This window comes from Monodelphis domestica, chromosome 7 (assembly GCF_027887165.1).
Source record: "Monodelphis domestica isolate mMonDom1 chromosome 7, mMonDom1.pri, whole genome shotgun sequence".
Taxonomy (NCBI): domain Eukaryota; kingdom Metazoa; phylum Chordata; class Mammalia; order Didelphimorphia; family Didelphidae; genus Monodelphis; species Monodelphis domestica.
The window spans coordinates 263,637,507-263,656,316 of record NC_077233.1 but is presented as its reverse complement, the minus strand read 5'-3'; the positions used below and the strand labels follow the sequence as shown (position 1 = coordinate 263,656,316).

The 18,810-nt window shown below is 40.6% G+C and overlaps 1 protein-coding gene across 3 annotated transcripts in view; it reads left to right on the top strand.

Moving 5' to 3' along the window:
* Window positions 1-18,810, top strand: part of MELK (maternal embryonic leucine zipper kinase) — an 89,900-nt gene that overhangs the window by 54,525 nt on the left and 16,565 nt on the right. For all 3 annotated transcript variants that reach the window (XM_056806720.1, XM_007497994.3, XM_007497995.3), the window contains 4 exons: window positions 8,475-8,543; window positions 10,485-10,583; window positions 12,507-12,593; window positions 16,488-16,619. In XM_056806720.1, the coding sequence (XP_056662698.1) occupies window positions 8,475-8,543; window positions 10,485-10,583; window positions 12,507-12,593; window positions 16,488-16,619 (387 nt within the window). The remainder of the gene's footprint in view (window positions 1-8,474; window positions 8,544-10,484; window positions 10,584-12,506; window positions 12,594-16,487; window positions 16,620-18,810) is intronic.

Sequence of the window (18,810 nt, the reverse complement as noted above, 5' to 3'; positions counted from 1 at the left end):
ATGCTTCTTTCTCCTAGCCCTGCTAAGGGCATTTTGTTTTTAAAAAGGAAGTGTTTGAGTGGTCATTTTAAAGCAGAAAAAGTAGTATTTTGATGAGGAAGCATTTCTTTGATTCTTTTTGTTAAATGCTGATGAGGAGGTTATGGGTAGGAGGAAAACATCAGGAATAGATAGGAAACTAAAGACATAGTTAGTGAACATGCATCATTCATGGAAGAGGGATGTTCTAATAGCATATTAGAGTAGAATCAAAAGGACCTGGATGCCCTGCAACACATTTTCCTTGAAAGGTCATTTTTGTTTAAGATTAAAATAGAAGGAGATTTTCTAGATTAAAATTCATGAAAACAATAAATCTAGAGGATTTCCTTTTGTCAATTGTGAGGTTAGAAGGATACTACCAAAAACATGTTTAGAAAATGGAAAGACAATAATAGTTGATAATAGTCTACTATCCCCTTCCCACTATAAAGGAGCGGTAGGATGCAAAGTAGGGAAAGAGAATGGAACTGAGGAATCCTTTTAGAGGTCTTCCTCAAAGTATAGGATTTAAATTAATGTCCAGTATTTCAAGTATTATATTTTATACAATTTATTGTCTAACAAAATAGAACCACGTGACTTAAGTTTTTCTACCTGCTCAAAAAGCCTGCTCCACCAAAGCTGCGAAAGGAAGACAAGAGAGTGAGAGATGGAACTCCACAGATTTTATATCCTGCCTATGTCAGCATGTAAGGAAGAGAGTGGGATGCCTAGAATTGTAGGTTTTTTAGGGTAACAGATTCTAATTATACAAAAATCTTATCAGTAGTCACGTTTATGGTACTGGAATCTTGTTTCCTAATTTCTAGAACACAGTCTCAAATATTAATCACTGAGAGATCATTCTTGGGCAATTGAGGTGGCTCAGTAGATAAAGGATCAGGTTTGGAGTTGGGAGGACCTGGGTTCAGTCATTGCCTCAGACACTTCATAGCTGTGTGACCCTGGGCAAGTCACTTAATTCCATTTGTTTAGTCCTTGCCTTTCTCTCTTAGAATTGATACTAAGGCAGATGCTGAGGATTAAAAAAAACCCAAAAACATTCTCAGTAAAAAGGAGTGTGGTCTTTGAATTCAATAGAGGGGAAGGCCTAAGAGCAAAAATGATTCAGCTTCCATATCAATGAATATTGTGATTCTGATCATTCCAATTCATGTGATAATTCATTTGTAGAATAAAGCCTTGTAATAGCTTTGCTTTTGGTTACTGTAGATTGTTCTGGTCTTCTCCTAGAGCCCTGATGTTGAATCTATTGCATGAGTGCCCTAGGTGACTGCTCCCCTCCCCCTCCCCACACACCTGAGGACATTTCTCACATGAGGCGGAAGGCTTGCCGTTTGGGTACTCTTAAAGGCTCCCCATCTCTGATCTTCACCGGGAGAGAATCCCTGTCTTTAATCTCCCCAGGTCTCTGCCTGTGGGAGGTACTTATATGGCTGTTACTTAACCTCTGAATTGAGATCTCTGTGGTTATGGATATGAGGAAATTCAATACCATGTTCCATGAGGTCTTTGTAGCCCGGAGGAAGAGCGCTTCAGAGTTTGAGGGAACAACAAACAGGACCACCAGGGATAGCCACAAAGGCCACATCAGATCTTGCCCTTCTCCCAACTGCAGGAGCCTTCCTCGTACTCTTGCCTCTTGTCTCGTTTGTATCTTTGCTAGATACGACATGTTTGCTTCCTCTGATAGAGTATAAGTTTCTTGAGGTCCAGGGCTGTGGCACAGGGCCTCGAGCACAAGCACATCATAAGTACTTCTCCACTGATCTTTCCTTAAGCATAAAATTAGAGGTTTGGGTTCAGTGATCTCTAAGGTGCCTTTCAATGCGAAATCTTGTGATCCTGTATCTAGTGTTACTCCCCAGGTTACCAGCTTGGTGCCTTCCACCGGATAATGGCTAGTTAATAGCTTTTCTACCTACCTAGATTTGAAAAAAAATCCCATTCCGCTCAACAAATTATGTTTTGTGCATTAATTCTTGACTTCTAGCACATCCACTTTTTTTCTGTCTGTCTTGAAATCAATACTGAGTATTGGTTCAAAAGCAGAAGAATGGTAAAGGCCAGGCAATAGGGCTTAAGTGACTTGCCCAGGTACACACAGTGTTTGAGGCTTGATTTGAACCCAGGACCTCCCATTTCTAGACCTGACTCAATCCACTGAACTTCACAGTCATTTTTGTATGTCAATTGCCTTTGAAAATTACAGCTATGATAGTAATGCATAATCATGAAAAATAGTTACTCACAAGCAAATTTCCCATCTTTGCCTTAAAAGAAGAAACAAAACCCTCTCAAACTTAGCTGGTCACTTGATCACTTTAGAGAGAATATGTTAGTGAATTAGAAAGCTAACTTTAAAAATATGAGTTAATTTTATTTTGGCCTTTCAATTTTTACTTATGTGCAGTAAGATGAATGTGTTCAGAAGAAATATAACCTTCCTAATCAATATTATTTGCCAATACTACATATTCTTTGTTTCTTCTATCTTGAATTTTGTTTTTTAGGTTTTCATGTTTTTGCAAGTTGAAAATTGATTCAAATTAGGACTTTTATGCATTATTGTGGAATTTAATTTCACACATTATAGATTTTGAAATTTATTGTAATCTCAGCTGAGAACTATTGTTCCGAGTCGCAATGTAATACAGTCTGCTGGTTGAATCTAATTAAGGTGTCGTATCACTTGCATGCAGTATGTTTCCTTGCCTAGAATGTGCTAAAATTCCTCACTTGGGAATAACACTTCACTCAATGCTTCCTGGTTTGATTGAAAACCCACCAAAACTTGACAGTCCTGTATGTAACTCTGGTTTGAGTCAGACTTACTTTTGTTTATCTTCTGCATTTTTAACCTTAAAGCTCAATTGCAATTTGTAGCATGACTACTAATAAATTAGACTGAGTATTAATCTTATTAACCTCACCTATGTTCATGTGCCATAACTGTGTTCAAAGATGAGCATTGATATACTGCAGGTCTTGGCATGCAAATATTAGCAAAGCCTTTAGATGACTCATTAAATGAAAGTCAAATAAGATAGTTTAAGAGTACAGTTGCTTTCTCGTGACTCTAAATTATAATTTAAAATAAAATGAACATGTTGGGTTATGTGAGTTATTTTAAAATTATAAAATATACTTAGTCTAATACAAATGAAATACTAATGGAAGATGATTTACTTCCAGAGCGTCTCTTACCTTTCTCAGTGATAGAAAATGAACATTATATTCCTAATGTGGAGGTCCTTGAATTCACTGAGTTTGCTGTGCCTGGTCAATTTAAACTGGAAGCTAGGCCCACAGCTTTAGCATGCTTTAGTTTTAGGTTGTGCCTCGTGTGTCCATTTTATTTAATGTTCTTCTTGGCCCTTTAAATATTTTTATTCTGAGGGTCTTACCCTCAGGTGAAAGCTTGGAGTGGAACTGGGGTCTTGCTAGTGAAGACCCTTGTGTTCATGCTGCCTGTAACTAAGAATTCTGGGGAAACTGGAGTTGTGGTAATTCAGAGAACTATCTGGTGTTTAGTGTTTTCCATGTGATAGCCATAGTCTTACTTCTTGTTTATTTTTCACATTAATCTGTCTGTCCATCCGTCCGTCCGCCCATCTATCTATCTATCTATCTATCTATCTATCTATCTATCTATCTATCTATCCATCCATCCATCCATCCATCCATCCATCATTTTACCTTCCATCTTAGAATTAATACTATGTATTGGTTCCAAGGCAGAAAAGTGGTAAAGGCTAGGTAATGGGGGTTAAGTGACTTGCCCAGGGTCACGCAGCTAGAAAGTGTGTGAGGTCACATTTGAACCCAGGACCTCCTGTCTCTGGGCCTGCCTCTCCATCCACTAAGCCACCCAGCTGCTCCCCCCGCCCCCCTTTATTTTCTTAATAATAACTCCTAAGACAGAAGGGCAAAAGCTAAGTAAACAGGGTCGAATCATTTGCCCAGGATCACACAGTTATGGCATCTGAGGTCACATTTGAACCCACGTCTCCCTGGCTCTAGCTCTGGCTCTCTATCCATTGTGTTACCCAGCTTCCTCCTTCTTGTTAGGGGTTGCATTTTTTGGATGCTGCCGATCAGAGGTCTCCAGGGCAGCCCGGCACTGGCCGAGAGCGCCTCCTCACGGGGGAGCGCCTTCTGCCAGTGACATCACAGGCCTCGTCTGTTCCTCCCCTTAGTGTGCTGGTGAGGCTGCACACCCCACAGCTTAGGCACAAGGGGAGCGCAGAAGGCCGTGACAAAGGCGGAGGGCACCCCTCGGCTTGGAGACTAGCACTTGTGTGCGATCCAGCTGCCAGAGTTGGAGCGGGGAGAGAGAGAGAGGCAGAAACGCCATGGCTGGAACAGGGGGGTTTGTGGCCGTCTCTGGGAAAGGTGACGGCCGCCTGGGCTACGCGAGGGCCCTGTGGGGAGAAGGAAGGCCTTCTTGAGGAGAGACGGGGCAGGACAAGCCTGGGGAGTGTGTGAGGAGTCCTGTGGCCGGGGGACTTGGGAGAGGAGGAAAGCCCGGACCAGCCTTTATGTTCTGGTCACGACCTCTCTCTTCCTGCTCGGCCTGGGTGACTCATCTGGTTCTAGGCCAAACGAGAAGGGGTGGGGCTGTTCTAGGTCCTGGCCGCCAGGTGACCTGAGGGGCTGGGTGGGGACCGGGTGGGGGAGGGGGTCCACTCTGGTTCACTGTGAAACAAGGGTGTGTTGGGCCCAGTATCTGTGTGAGACGTCCTTTGCTTTAAAAGATTTTTTTATTGTTACCCGAAACCTAATTGCATATCAGTGATTGTTGTAAGAGCAGAACCCCAGAGTAGAAGCCGAGGTACACCGACGTGAACGAGGACCCCAACAGTGCTTTCTCTGGACGCGGAGACCCCCCGGGTGTCAGGATTGTCCCAGGCCATCTCTGTGGGTGGACTCCAAACCCTTTTGGTAACATTGATGATTTCACGGTTGATGACCTATCAGCCAGCCGCGCTGAAGAAGCCACAGGCTGCGGTCACGAGGGTACCCCCAGGCGGAGGGCCACCGTCACCTGAGCCGACATGGCCAGCACGGGCCTGGGCTCTGTGTCCGTCTGTAGCATGCGTTCGGTAGCCCTGGGGCTTCGGCACGAAGGGGCCCTGCTGCTCACCTGGGGAAGCCCCTGACGCTGCCTGGCTCCCGCTGTACTCTGGGTGGAAGAGAGAAAGATCCTGCCGGCTGGACCTGGCCGCGAGCCGAGATCCAGAGGAGGTAGGGGCCCTCCTGACCCGGCCCAGCTTTTGTCTGGGACTTCTCCGGCCTGGAGTCCCATTCCAGGGAGCTGCTCCGGCCTGTCGAAGGCCAGGGCGTTATAGGGAGCTTGCTGCCTCTTGTCACAGGAAGGAGACACTCGCTAGTGACGGGGACATCTCTAGCGTGCAAGTTTCTGGGCACTCCAGAAACGGGGGGGACGTATCCAGAGTCGAGGCAGCCCGAGGCGAGAAAGCACAGGACCAGGAAACCCACATGCAGCTGAACTAGGCTACAAGGTTTGTCTCCAGAGCGTTCTCAGCACTTTGCTTCCATGCGTGCCTTTCCTTGGCATCGTCCCCGTCCACACCAGCTCTGCCAGCCCTTTGGGCCTTTTGTAATTTTACCCGTCCTCCGAGGTCCGCTTCAGACACGATCATGGCCAGGAATCATTCCTGACTTCTCCCATCCTCAAATGGATGGAATCTCTCAGAGTCACACACTCTGCCTCATGTTGTCGCGGCTGGTGGAGGAGCCCTCTTTTGTGCAGCTCCCTCCGGGAAAGAAGGCCCGGGCTGATGGCAGGCAAGAATTCTGCAGTGCCACACTTGTCCACTAGAGGGTCACTTGCAGTTGCTTGTTTACTTGTGCTCAAACAGGCTCCAGGCTTCCTCACCATCCTGGGTTTCAACTGCGATTCCGAAGAAGGTTGGCATACATGTGTCAGAGGAGCAGGCCTGTCATGAGTGACTCCATCTTGGCCATTCAATGAAAGGTCCCAAGTAGGCAAACAATTTGATTATGCAGATCTGATAATCAGAGATATACTTCTCATAAGCATATCTACTCAATCAGATTGTTTAGGGACTTAGGAGTTTGAAGGAGGTTACACATTCAAGATGGATTCACAGCATACCGTATGTTCCAGTTCTGGGCCCTTTACCCTCCTCTTGTGTTTATCACCCTATTCTTGATAGAATTGCTCTCCATCCTGTCCCATTACATGCTAGCTCTTCTTTTTCTTTTTTTAGTGGAAAGAACACTGGATGTGGGATTGCAATGTATGGGTTAAAAGTTCTGCTTTCCTACTCACTAGTGGTGTGACCATTGGCAAATCGCTCTCCATGTACTTCCCTTTTCTCATCTTTGAGATGGAGTAGTAATAGCTTACCTACTGTGAATGTGAAATCCCCTACCCTCCTCCTGATTACATCAGTGTCAGCAGACTTTCCAAAATTCAGTTTGTCATATTAGATCAACAATTTTTCCAAATTGATTTCTATATGGAATATTTTTTATATCTGAATCATATGATTCCATAGGTAGCATTTTCTTATTTTAGAGGATCAGCATTTTTTAGTAGTTCGGAATTAAATTAGTTTTCAGTTAATGTATTAAATATTCCTGTAAGTACTAAATATTTCTAAAAATAGTAATCACTTAATTCTGAAAGAATCATTTCTAAGAAGAATCATACAGCAGGCATAAAGTTTTCTGACACTTCTCCACCCTGAGTTCTATCATGTGACGTTGTGGTTTGAACACACCCATGTTATCTGATTTTTCCATCTCCTTTATTCTATTTTTTGTTGTTGTTTTATTTGATTCATTCTTGGTTAACTATAAGTATATCTGAAAAATTATTGTATCTTTTGTATAAGTTTTGGTTATTATATAAGGAGACCACTCACAAGGTTCTGGGTCTTTGGTTGCCTGTCTGGCTTTATTGTGAGGCTGGCCCTCCCTTGATAAATCTATTTCTTTTTGGCTTGGAGACTGTGTTTTACTTTTTGGCATCTCTGCTAATAAAATTTCACCACACTGCTCTTTAAATTCATTTGCTAGTATTACTCCTTCACAGTTTAAGATCTATTAAGTTTTAACAATTTATGCCTAGTTAAGTTAAATCTGGTATTATTGATAAGCATATCTCTTATATTTATGGATCCTGGTAGCTCCAGTAGTGGTTACTGCCCCATCCCATCCTTGTTCATCTTCCTGGGATCCTCAGGATCCACCCCTGAGGATTGTTCTAGTTTGATTGCTTTCCTTGTCTAAATTTGGTTTTGTGACTTCCTAACCCCAGGAACTATAAGATGACTGTAAGATATGAGATGAATCACAGAGTTGCAGAAATGCTTAAACTTGTTCCCCAGACCTTTTGGTGGTCTACCAGAATTAGAGTCTCTAAAGACTACACATGTGTTCTTCTAGGTATATTGATAGATGATTAATATCTTAGTACTCTAGACAACTCCCTATTATTGTAAGTTGACCTGCCTTTAGTAGAGGACATTATTCATAGGTTGCTCCTGACACCTGTGAAATCACAGGTCACTTCCTGTCCTATAATGAATGAATATTTTTCCCTTTATTGAATGGCAGATTCCAAATTTTGATTTTAACTGGTTGCCAGAATGTTTTAGCTTAATAGAATATGTATTTTAATTTAATGTCTCATCCATGCTCAAAAGGGAGAGATAGATTGTAAGAAACAGGAATTTTGTTCATGCCATAACATGCCCCTGTAGTCAACATACATGTTCTACTTTGTGGATTATTCACTACTATTTTAAAATTCTGGCCCATTTTTCTTTGCTATCAAGTTTACTTCTAGGCCATTTCTTCTCACTATGAATTGAACTGTGTTTAAAGTTTACAAACTTAAAAAAATAAGTAATGCTAAAATTGATCATTTCTTGCCTGAAAATCATGTCAGGCATTATGAAAACCTAATAGACCTAGTCTTTGCACTCTCATTAATGTACCACTGCATTCATACTGATGGTGAGGTGAAGTACTTCCATCCTGTAGCACTCCAGGCATGGGTGGGTGCTACAGAATAACGTCATCTCTAATGGCCTATGTCCACTGGCATCAGTGTGCAATGTCACCATGGAGGGAGGAGCTGAGTGGGGAGGGGTTAAAAATGTGATGGGGAAGGAGAGGATCTTATGTATATACATATTAGTTAGGCAATTAGGGTAAGGTAACTTATCTAATTAGAGTTGTCGCTTACCTAGTAAATGTCTAAGGTCAGATTTGAAACCAGGACCTACTGTCTTCAGGAGGAGACTATTTACTCTCTATCCATTGAGCCACATAGCTTGGCACTATTTCTTTTTACTTTTAACAAATCAATATATTGATCAGGAAATATGATGAGAATAATTAAACCTAACCTACCTTAACTCTGTTTTCTTTAGCGAGGAAAATATGACATTCCTAAATGGCTGTCTCCTGGCAGTATTCTACTTCTTCAACAAATGCTGCAGGTAAAATTTACTTTTAAGTAACTTCTGATCACTACTCTTTTGAAAGTGTTTCAGTTTGCATTAAATCTTTTCCTCAATAAAATCTTTAATAGACTATCCTTATTCTCCCTTAGCCTCAAATGATTGACTCCTTCCTTATTTCTACCATATCATTTACCACAAACTTCATTGGATTTCTTTGCCAAATTTAATTAAATATACTAGTTTTTCGAAGCCTCTGTCATGTGTCTATGTCATTTTTCTTCTCTGACATTTATTTTCTACACCAAATCCTTGCTTCCCTTTTTATATCTCCATATCTATTTATTTGATATATGATATGAAATAGAGAGAGCAGGGTAGTGTAATAAAGAGAAACTTGGGACAGAAGAAAGGAGGCCTGGATTCCCGTGTCTCCATTATACCGTTTTAATACCTTGGTCAAGCCGTTTAACATCTCTTTTACCTTCTCATAAATACAATGAAGGTCATAATAATTGTTGAGAGTTATTGTGAGAATTCAATTAAATACTTAGTAGGTTGTAAATAAGAATTTTCAGGAACTTAATTCCTTTATTGTCAACTAAAATAGTACCTGTGAGCAAAATCAAAGCTTTGGACTTACAATTATCAGTTTTGGAAGCTTCTCTCTAAATTTTCTTTGGCTTATGCCATGATTTCCTCTGGGAAAATATAATTCTTACTCATGTCTAAAAGGTACTGAGCATCACCTTGATCCTTTCAGGTACTGAATATAGGGCATATTTTATTTTATCTAAGAGGAAATCCAGAGTACTTATATTTGAACCTATCTGTTTATCCCACCAAAAATCATGAAGGACTCACATTTGAGCATTAGATCAGGAAGATAGACTTGATCCTTCCATCATTAACATTCTAGAACTAGTTTTGAAATATTAAAAATTGCAACAGAATTAAAGCAATGTAACATGGCATTATTGGTGCTATCCAGAATCCATTTTCATTTGCCATTTCCTTCCTTTGTCACAATCTACTTCTGGTTGATCATGTTTAAGTAGGGCAAATGCAATTAATTATTCATGGCAGGACTGAGAACACCTCATCCTTGGCCATGCCATCTTTCTGCTAATTCTGTCACGGAAAGCCCTTTGCAGTCTGATTCTAGCTTACTTTTCTAGGCTTATTATATGTGCCTTCCCTTTATGCACTTTACATCACAGCTAAAATGGCTTTCTTGGTGTTCCTCACACACATTTCATGTCTCCTTGCCTTTATATAAGCTGTCTTCACTGTTTACCTCCTTACCTCTACCTCTTGAAAACCCTGCTTTCTTCAAAGCTGAGTTCAAGAGCTACCTTTGACCTGAGGCCTTTCAAACCATCATCTTTCCTCTACGTACTATTAGGGCTCCCCACTTTTAGGTGGCATTTTTTCATGTGTTAAGTGTTTGTTCCCTTGGATTTGAATATAAATGCCTTGTGGGCCAAAGAGTGTTTGATTTTTGTCTTTTTTATCTAGAGTTTTTGGCATATCATAGGTACGTAATACTTACTGATTGACCCCCCCACCCCCGCCCCCCCACCCCAATTATCCTTATATCTGAAAACTGTTTGGATTTTGGGAAAAGTGATCTTATGTAATGCCGACGACTACATATAAAACTAGTGAATTTTCTAAGGATATATTTTTTGGCAAAAATGTATGTTAGTATAGATTTACTGGCTGAACTTTATGAATAGTTTCTATATTTAGAAAGTTAATTGTTAGGCACTTATAAGCCAGTATTGATTGCTATAGGGTTTTGTTTTGTTTTTTGCCTGGATTCACATTTCAGAAGATCTTATACCAGGACTACTACATCATGGCATTTTCGTGATTATAAAGTTTTTAACTGTTCGAATGAAGTTTGAGCCCTTAGGAGGAAAAGTGTTTTATCCATTTGAAAAAGGTAATCTCTGGCCAATTCTCAATGGCCACTAGGTGGACCCAAAGAAACGGATTTCTGTGAAACATCTGCTGAGCCACCCCTGGATCATACAAGATAACTTGTGTCCTGTTGACTGGCAGACTAAATATCCAGTGAGTATAATGGAAAATATGCTGTTTTGTGTTTTATAATCATTTCCTTGAATGGGATGATCCCCATTGAAAATTAGGATGCTTTAAAATGCCAGGTGATGATTTCCATGATGATCTACTTAGCTCCCTCCCTATCTTTGTGTTCTTCTTGTTCTCATCTTATATAACCATGCCATTGTTAGCTCCTAGAAATCCTTGGAAAGCCAGAGCAGAATATGCCACTTACTCCTCTCTCACTCTTGGTATTCCTTGAATATTTTTATAATTATTCAACTATATTCTAAATCGATTTCATTTCTTTCTCACCAGTCTAGCTAAACTCAGCTTATTCTTGTTCTATCTTAGCAATATATGAACTATGAATGCCACAGCTGGCAGTTGATTTCAAGTTATTAATTGCAATAATGTAAATGCAACAATTTGTCCCTTATTTGGGTGCAGTGTCTTTAACAACTAGAATGATTTCTTTTTTTCAGGACTTCATTAACTGTAATCTCTTAGGTTCCCTTTCAGCTCTAAAATCCTATGATTGTGTTGATTTCCTAATATCATTAAAAGAGTAGACCGTGTAAAATGCCTACATATGGCCATTGGGTGTCGTCACTTCCCCATGTAAGGAGATTTTTTTCCAAAGAACCTCAGTTTCTAGTTGTATTCGTAAACCTAGTGAAATAAGGTGCCATGACAACATGAAACACAATGAGGAGGAAAGAGAGCAGGGGTATATTTTCTTTATGTAATGTAAAAAAATCACCCCACCCCACCCCCAGTTTAGGACCAGATTAGAGAGACTATATATCTTACAAAATTAACTGTTATGAGAGAGAATATAAACTTTATTTTTTACCTAAATGCAGACATTCTCTGAAATATGGTAATCTCTATGATACAAAATCTGTTTCTAACATTCCAATTTCCTTTTAACTAATTGGTATAGTTGGGCCAGAGAGCTGAAACTAGCGTGATGCTGTGAAGGGCTTGATCCCTCACCAGTTCTCATATCGATATTGCTTTCCATGGAGCATATGGCCCCCAGAGTATCACCTTGCTTTGGGTCCTAGAGGCCTCTTGGGATCAGATTGGGAATCAGAAGCCAAGATAGTCGGTCACTTTGACCCTCCCCTCCTCCACAGTATATCTATCATTATTAGTAGTATATTTTATACATAAAATATACTCTCCCAGTGTGTTCCTAATTCTTCCTTCCATTTCTGGTATTAACTCTGAAACTTAGCTGTGTTACTAACAAATTTCCCTTTAACTTAAACCTCTCCTTTTTATATTCCGGCCCTCTTTTTAATGATTTCTAGTCTTTTCTTAAAAAGGTCAAATTCTCATTGAGAATTTTCTGAGACTAGCTGACCTTGTTTTGATGTTTCCTGACAACATATTGGGCCAGTACTAGAAGATAGAATGTTCCCTGCTTTTAACTGCTACTTGCAGGTCCTCCCTCTGCCACTGTCATTCAGTACTACCTCCCTGCCTTAAAAATTCACTCCATCCTGTCCAGATCTGTGTTAGATGATCCTCTCCAGAGTTACAGTCTTTGCTATTTGGCCATCTAAACCCTTGCCTCATTCATATACCAGGCCTCTCTGATCTGCAACTCTCATGTCGTCCTGTATCAATTCTTCTGTTTCTAGTCTTCCTCAAACACGTCATCTGTAGACTTGGTTCTCCCTCTTACCTAAGTATGCTGCTGATATTGGAATAGCTAGTTCTCACAGCTGAGGTATAGGCTTACTGTTGCTTACTCTTTTGATTTTCTAGTATAGAAACACTGAGCAGTTAAGAATCTGGGACACAGCTATATTCCACATTGTTTTTACATAATGGTGCTAGGTACTAATGAATAAAATAGTGTCCTGTTTTTAATTTCCAACAGAATTTTTGTTAATCTAATTATTCATGTTGCTATTGTAGTGTGGACGTCTTGATGAAGACTGTGTTACAGAACTTGCAGTATATCATAAACAGAACAGACAGTTAATGGAAGATTTAATTTCATTGGTAAGAACAACAATGTGTTACAGTATTGTTTCTACTTCATCCAAAATGCTTTTCCTATGTTTTTATGAGCACAATATGAAAACTTACTGATTGTATTTAGTATAAGCTTGCATTGAAAATTGACTCATTTTATGTTTCAGTACTCTTCCTACTCATAATTTTTCTGATTTTTTTGGCCTTCAGTAAAAGTAGAATACTATGCCAAAGGTACTGATTTGAGATAAAGTTGTAGTGACAGTGCTCTCTAAGCCAATATTTCTGTAAGTAATCATATCATTACCACACTCTCCTTTTTTTCTCCACTTTACCATTCATCCCTTGTCAAACTCCAGACCTAGAACACTCCCACCACCTGAATCCTCCTCTTCTTCTACTTACGTGCTCCTAAACATGGCTAGAGACTCAGACATACAATTGTGCTAACTGGATACACTCTAAATTCATGTTATTCATCTTCAGCTTGGCTCTCACTGCAGCAGCAAGGCAATCCTCTTATTCTTCCCTAATTGAAAACTTAGTTCATGCCCAGAGAAGCTGTTCTAAACTTCTTTCTTCAAACCTCCCATATTCCCTGCTTTCTTAGTTGAGGACTTTACTTCTTATTTTACTGAGGAAATTAAGGCCGTATGCCTTAATTTCTCTCTTCTCTCCTCAAAACCTTTTGACACATGTTCTCACTCTTCTCCTTCACCTACTGGGGTCCTATTTTGGACCTCAGGTGTCAGTGTCATTGGATCACAGGATCACAGACTAATGCTGGAGGAGACTTTAGAGGTCATTTAATCCAGCCCCTTCAGTTTACAAATGGAGAAACTCAGACCGTTATTTTCTGTCTTAGAATCAATACTAAGTATCAGTTCCTAGGTAGAAGAGCGGTAAGGGCTAGGCAATTGGGATTAAGTGACTTGCCTAGGGTCACACAGCTAGGGATTGTCAGAAGTTAGATTTGAACCCAGGACCTCTCATCTCTAGGACTGGCTCTCCAACTGCTGAGCCACCTCACTGCCCCCACTGTAAGCTTCTAACTTTATATAATATGATGGTCTCAGCAATCTTTTCTTGAAATAGGTATGATCATACTTTTATATTTGATTGAAAGGAAATTGCAGTAGAGATGTGAATCTTTCTTATCCTGGATTTTAAAAAAAGTTCTTCTTTTTTTGTACCTTGTAAAGGAAAGAGTTTACTAAATAAATATTTTACTGAGCAGTGCCTCTAAGGGGAACAGTAAGATCTAGTCTCAGGTTTGAATTTTGATCTTGTTCTTGGCCTCCTTATTCTCTTTTACCATACAAATAAGGGAACAGGTATTCTTTAGGTGCCTACTATGTGCTTTTACATGCCAATTTCTTTTACAGTTATTACCTATTTTATCTTCACAGTAGATAGATGGTAGATACTGTTATTATCCTCATTTTGCAGTAAAAGAAACAGCTTAAGTGACTTGCCCAGGGCCACACATCTTGTAAGTATCTGAGGCTAAATTTGGTCTTCTTGTCTCCTAGCCCAATGCTTTATGTACATTGTACCACAGCATTTCTTACATCTGACCAATTCTTTCTATTCTCTTAGTCCAGACTATTATCATATCTCGTCAGGATCATTGTAGTCACTTCCTAATTGATCTCCTGATATTGTCTCTCACTACACCCCTCCACATTACACAGTGATGTAATTTTCTCTGTCATTTTCCTTAAGTCCAGATGTGACCATGTCACTCCCCATCTCAATCTGTTCCCTTGGATTCAGCTATTTTGTATATATTTGTAATTATTAACTTTTTACGTTGCATATGTTTTTGTATGTACTTGTACTTTTCCCCTTTTTTGTTTTTTAAACCTTTCCCTTCTGTCTTAGAATTGATTCCAAGACAGAGGAGCAGCATGGGCTAAAGAGATGAGGGTTAAGTGCCTTGCCCATGGTCACAGCTGGGAAGCGTCTGGTCACATTTGAAACCCGGTCCTGTCCTTGACGCCAAGCCTCGCTTTCTATCTGCTGTGCTACTTAGCTTCCCCCATCGTTGTACTTTTATATTTCTGTATGTACTTGTCTTCTCCACTACAATGTAAACTCACTGAGTGTAGTAATTGTTTCATTATTTGTATTTGCATCTCCAGTTCTTAGAAAAGTGCTTGGCACATAGTTAATGCTTAATAAATATTGGATTCATCAACTGAGTTTTTTCCTCTGGCTTCTATGATCCTCTCATCTCTCCTTCACTGGTTCTTCTTTTTGACCCCTTCAGATGGGTATTTCTTAAGGTTTTGTCATCAGCCTTTGCTCACTATTTTCTCTTTGGTCATTTTATCCATTCTTTCTGTTTTAATTTTTGCTTCTACTCAGAGGACTTCTTGTTCTACATTTCTTGCCTTGCTATTTGCCCAGGCTCTGGGCTCCTATCTCCAGTTGTCTGTCGGATTAAACCTAGGCACCTTGGACTCAGCGTGTCTAAACTTACCTTTCTACCAAAACCCTCTCAACTCCCTTCTTCCTCAATCCGTCCTTCTCTCCACATTCATATTCCTATTACAGAATAAGGTAAGGAAAGAAGACTCATATTAGGCTTTCTGAATGGAAATAGCCTAACTGTATAGTTGAGAGCTTGTTTTGCTCATAACAATAGGGAATTCAATTTGTTATCTGACTTGTAAAAAGACTTTTAGGTATGTTTTGCCTAGGAAAAAAGAGAGTTTGCAGCTCTAATAAGAACATAATTGTTTCCTGTTTAACCATTATATCTGTCCAATTTTATGTGTCCATCACATTTTAATGTCCTAAGAGGTAGGGTAAATATATTATGTAGGTACAGGCAGGCAAACAATGACAGGCCCAAGATTAGAGGTAAATATATTTAACATCATTCTCTGCACCAACCTTGGTGCAGGGTCTCATCTTCTCACCCCTGAACTATTGCAACTATCTACTAGTACCTCTGTCTGCCTCAAGGCTTTCCCCATTCCAGTCCATCATCTTTCATCCCCTAAAGTGATTTCCTAACACATAGTTCCAACCATGTCACCTTCCTACTCTAGTAGTTGTCCCATCTACAGGGTCATATATAGAGTCCTTTCTTTGGCATGTGAAGCCCTTCATAACTCCCTACTTTTCCAGTATTACATTTTATTCCCTGACATGTGCTCTTTAATCCAGTGTCCATGACTACTTTGCTTTCCACTGGCTAAGACACTCCGTCTCTTAGTTCCAGACATTTTTTTTTCTGGCCATCCCTCATTCCTGGAATGTTCTTCCTTCTCATTTCTTTATTGACTTCTCCGGCTTCCTCCTAGTCACAGCTAAAATCCCACCATCTACAGGGACTCTTTTCTAGTCTGTTCTCCTCCCTTTGTTGAGTACTTCCTATTATCTTGTAGACAGCTTGCTGGTGCACAGCCAATTACAGGTTGTCTTCCATCGTATCGTGAGCTTCTCCAGGGCAGGAGCTGTCTTTTGCCTTTCTTCTTATCTCCTGGTCATAGCACTGTGCCTGGCACATAGCAGGAGTTTTATAAATGCTTATTGACTGTCTTTATTTCTCAGTGCCTCCAGGCAACTCTCTTAAGATAATAAATTGCCTTGCTAAGGGGGAGTTTACTCTTGGGAGCATTTCCTACACAGATCAAATCATAGATTATGACCAAAAACTGTAATGATACAGAGCAGGGCTTGGCAGACTACCATCTGCAGGCCAAATTCCCTCTGGCCACCTGATCTCCGATTGCTGGTGAACTGAGAATGGTTCTTCCATCGTTACAGTGGACTGAAGTTTGCCGACTCCTCTCATAGAGTACAAATCCTGTCATTGGGTAGAGAGCCGCACAGTTCTAGTAATGATAGTTGTTTCAGAAACCAACATATTAGCATTCCAAACAATCATGTGGTTTTTTTCCCCCACAGTGGCAATATGATCAACTTACAGCTACCTATTTCCTCCTCCTTGCTAAGAAATCTCATGGAAAACCCGTTCGCTTAAGGCTTCCTTCTGTTGGTGGAGAACAAACAATTATTCCTTCATTCAAAGAGCTACAGGTACGTTTAACATCTTTTTGGTACATGATGTGGTCAGTCCTTAATTCATAATCACTGTTATGAGACAGTTGTATTGTTTGAGAAGATAACCTTGCCGGGAAGAAGAAACCAGAATAGAACTGTTTGCCACATCTCTTTAGGGGATTTTTTACTAAAAATCCTTAACAAGGTAGCTTTGGGTGGAAAACGAACAACTTAGGAAAAGTTAAGCTGGAAGACTATGATGAGGTGATGTGGGCCTCTACTGAATGGTAACAGGGAAGAACCAAAATCAGAGGTGAATGCTATTGCTAAGAAAGGGCTAGCCAGACACAAGATAATAGAATGCTGGAACTGGTTAGAAGTTCTTTGGATGGACCTGAAATCAGCCTCTCGTTGTGTTCAGTGTCCCCTGTGGGCTGAAGTTTCCCTCGGGCCAAGCAGTCAGTCAGGAAGCATGGACATTAAGTGCTGACTGTGCCCGATGCAAAAAAGGGCAAAAAGTCATCCTAATGGGGAGCAGCAGCATGTAAAAACTGTCCCTAGGGCACGGAAGGCCCCAGAAGTGGAGTTTGGTTTGGGCTGGAGGGGCAGCCCATCAGCTAGGAAAAGCAAAGGTGAAGGGGGAGGGCGCTGCAGGCGTGGAGCTTGGCACCTCGGGACCATAAGCCGTGCTGAGGGCAATGTGCGGAGCTTAGAGAAGGCCTACCAGGGAAGAGTGTGAAACAGTGCCAGGCAGGCTTTTCCTCTCTCCTGGGTCTTCAGGAAGCTGAAGTGCACTCAGTGGCCTCATCCTGAGAGAGTTCACTGGCTGCATCCTGGGCCATCTCCAAGCATTTTGACTTTTGTCCTGTCACTGGATTTTGATGACTGGAAGAGAGAGTGAGGATGGACTTTGGGCGACTCTGCCTCACTTAAATCCAATTTATGAGTGATGTCATAGGTCTTCTTCAAAAGGAAGGAGAAGGGGCAGCCAGGTAACTCAGTGGAAGTAGAGCCAGGCCTAGAGACAAGAGGTTCTGGGTTCAAATTTGGCCTCATATACTTCCTAGCTAGGTGACTCTGGACAAGTCACTTTAAGACCCATTGCTTAGCCCTTACCACTCTTCTGCCTTAGAACCAAAACTTAGTATTGATTCTAAGATGGAAGGTAAGGGTTTTAATCTAAAAAAAAAAAAAGAAAAGAATGGAAGAGACAAGCAATAACTATGCCAGGCACTGTACTAAGCTCTTTACATATTTCGTCTCATTTGATTCTCACAACAATCCTGAGAATTAGGTGTTTATCCTGAGATAAACAGGTTTAAGTGATATGCCCAAGCGACAAAGCTAGTTAAGGGTGGATTTGAATTCAGGTCTTCCCTACTCCAGGTCCAGTGCTCTATCCACTGTGCCATAGAGCTGTGTTGTAGAGATGTGATATTCAAAACAAAGGAGGATGCTTTCATTATACCCTGTCCTCATCAGACTATCTCTGGACCCTATTTTAGGAGAAGGATGCTGACATCCTGTTCAGTTCATTTACAAGAAAATCCAGGATGATGAGGAGAATGGATGCTGTCATGAGGGTAAAAGAGCTGGGAATGCTTAGTTCAGAAAAGGAGAAGACTTAGCAGAGTCATGATAACTTGCATTTAAGTAGCCTTGGTGCAGGGAAAGACTTCTCACAAAGCTAACCAAAAACAGAATGGGCTTCCTCTGTTATGAGAAGCCTTCAGGTAGAGGCTAGGTGACTGCTTCTCAGGGATACTGCACAAGAATTCTTTTCAGGTATAAGTTGGGTTAAATGACTTTGAGATCTTTCCCGGTTCTACAATTTGTGTAACTGCCATAAGAAGCATACCTTAGGGGACAGCTGGGTGGCTCAGTGGATTGAAAGCCAGGCCTAGGGAAGGGAAGGATTTAAAAAACAAAAGAAACCCTGAAAGGAAATAAATTGTGTAAAGATTTGCCCTCCTCATCTACAGTATATATGGAAATGCTCATTTTGATTAATGTTTATCAAGTTCAGAAGAAGAAAAAATAATAAAGTATGTTGTATATTTTCAAGTCAAAGATCATGCATGAAGGAAAATCTAGCAATTACCAGGTTCCATTAAAATAAGCTTTAATTTTAGGTAGCATATACACCTTTCTGTCATAGGTATTTTCCTTCTTCAGGAAATCCCTTTTAATTAATGATTGACTTTTAAAATTCTTTTAAACAATAAAA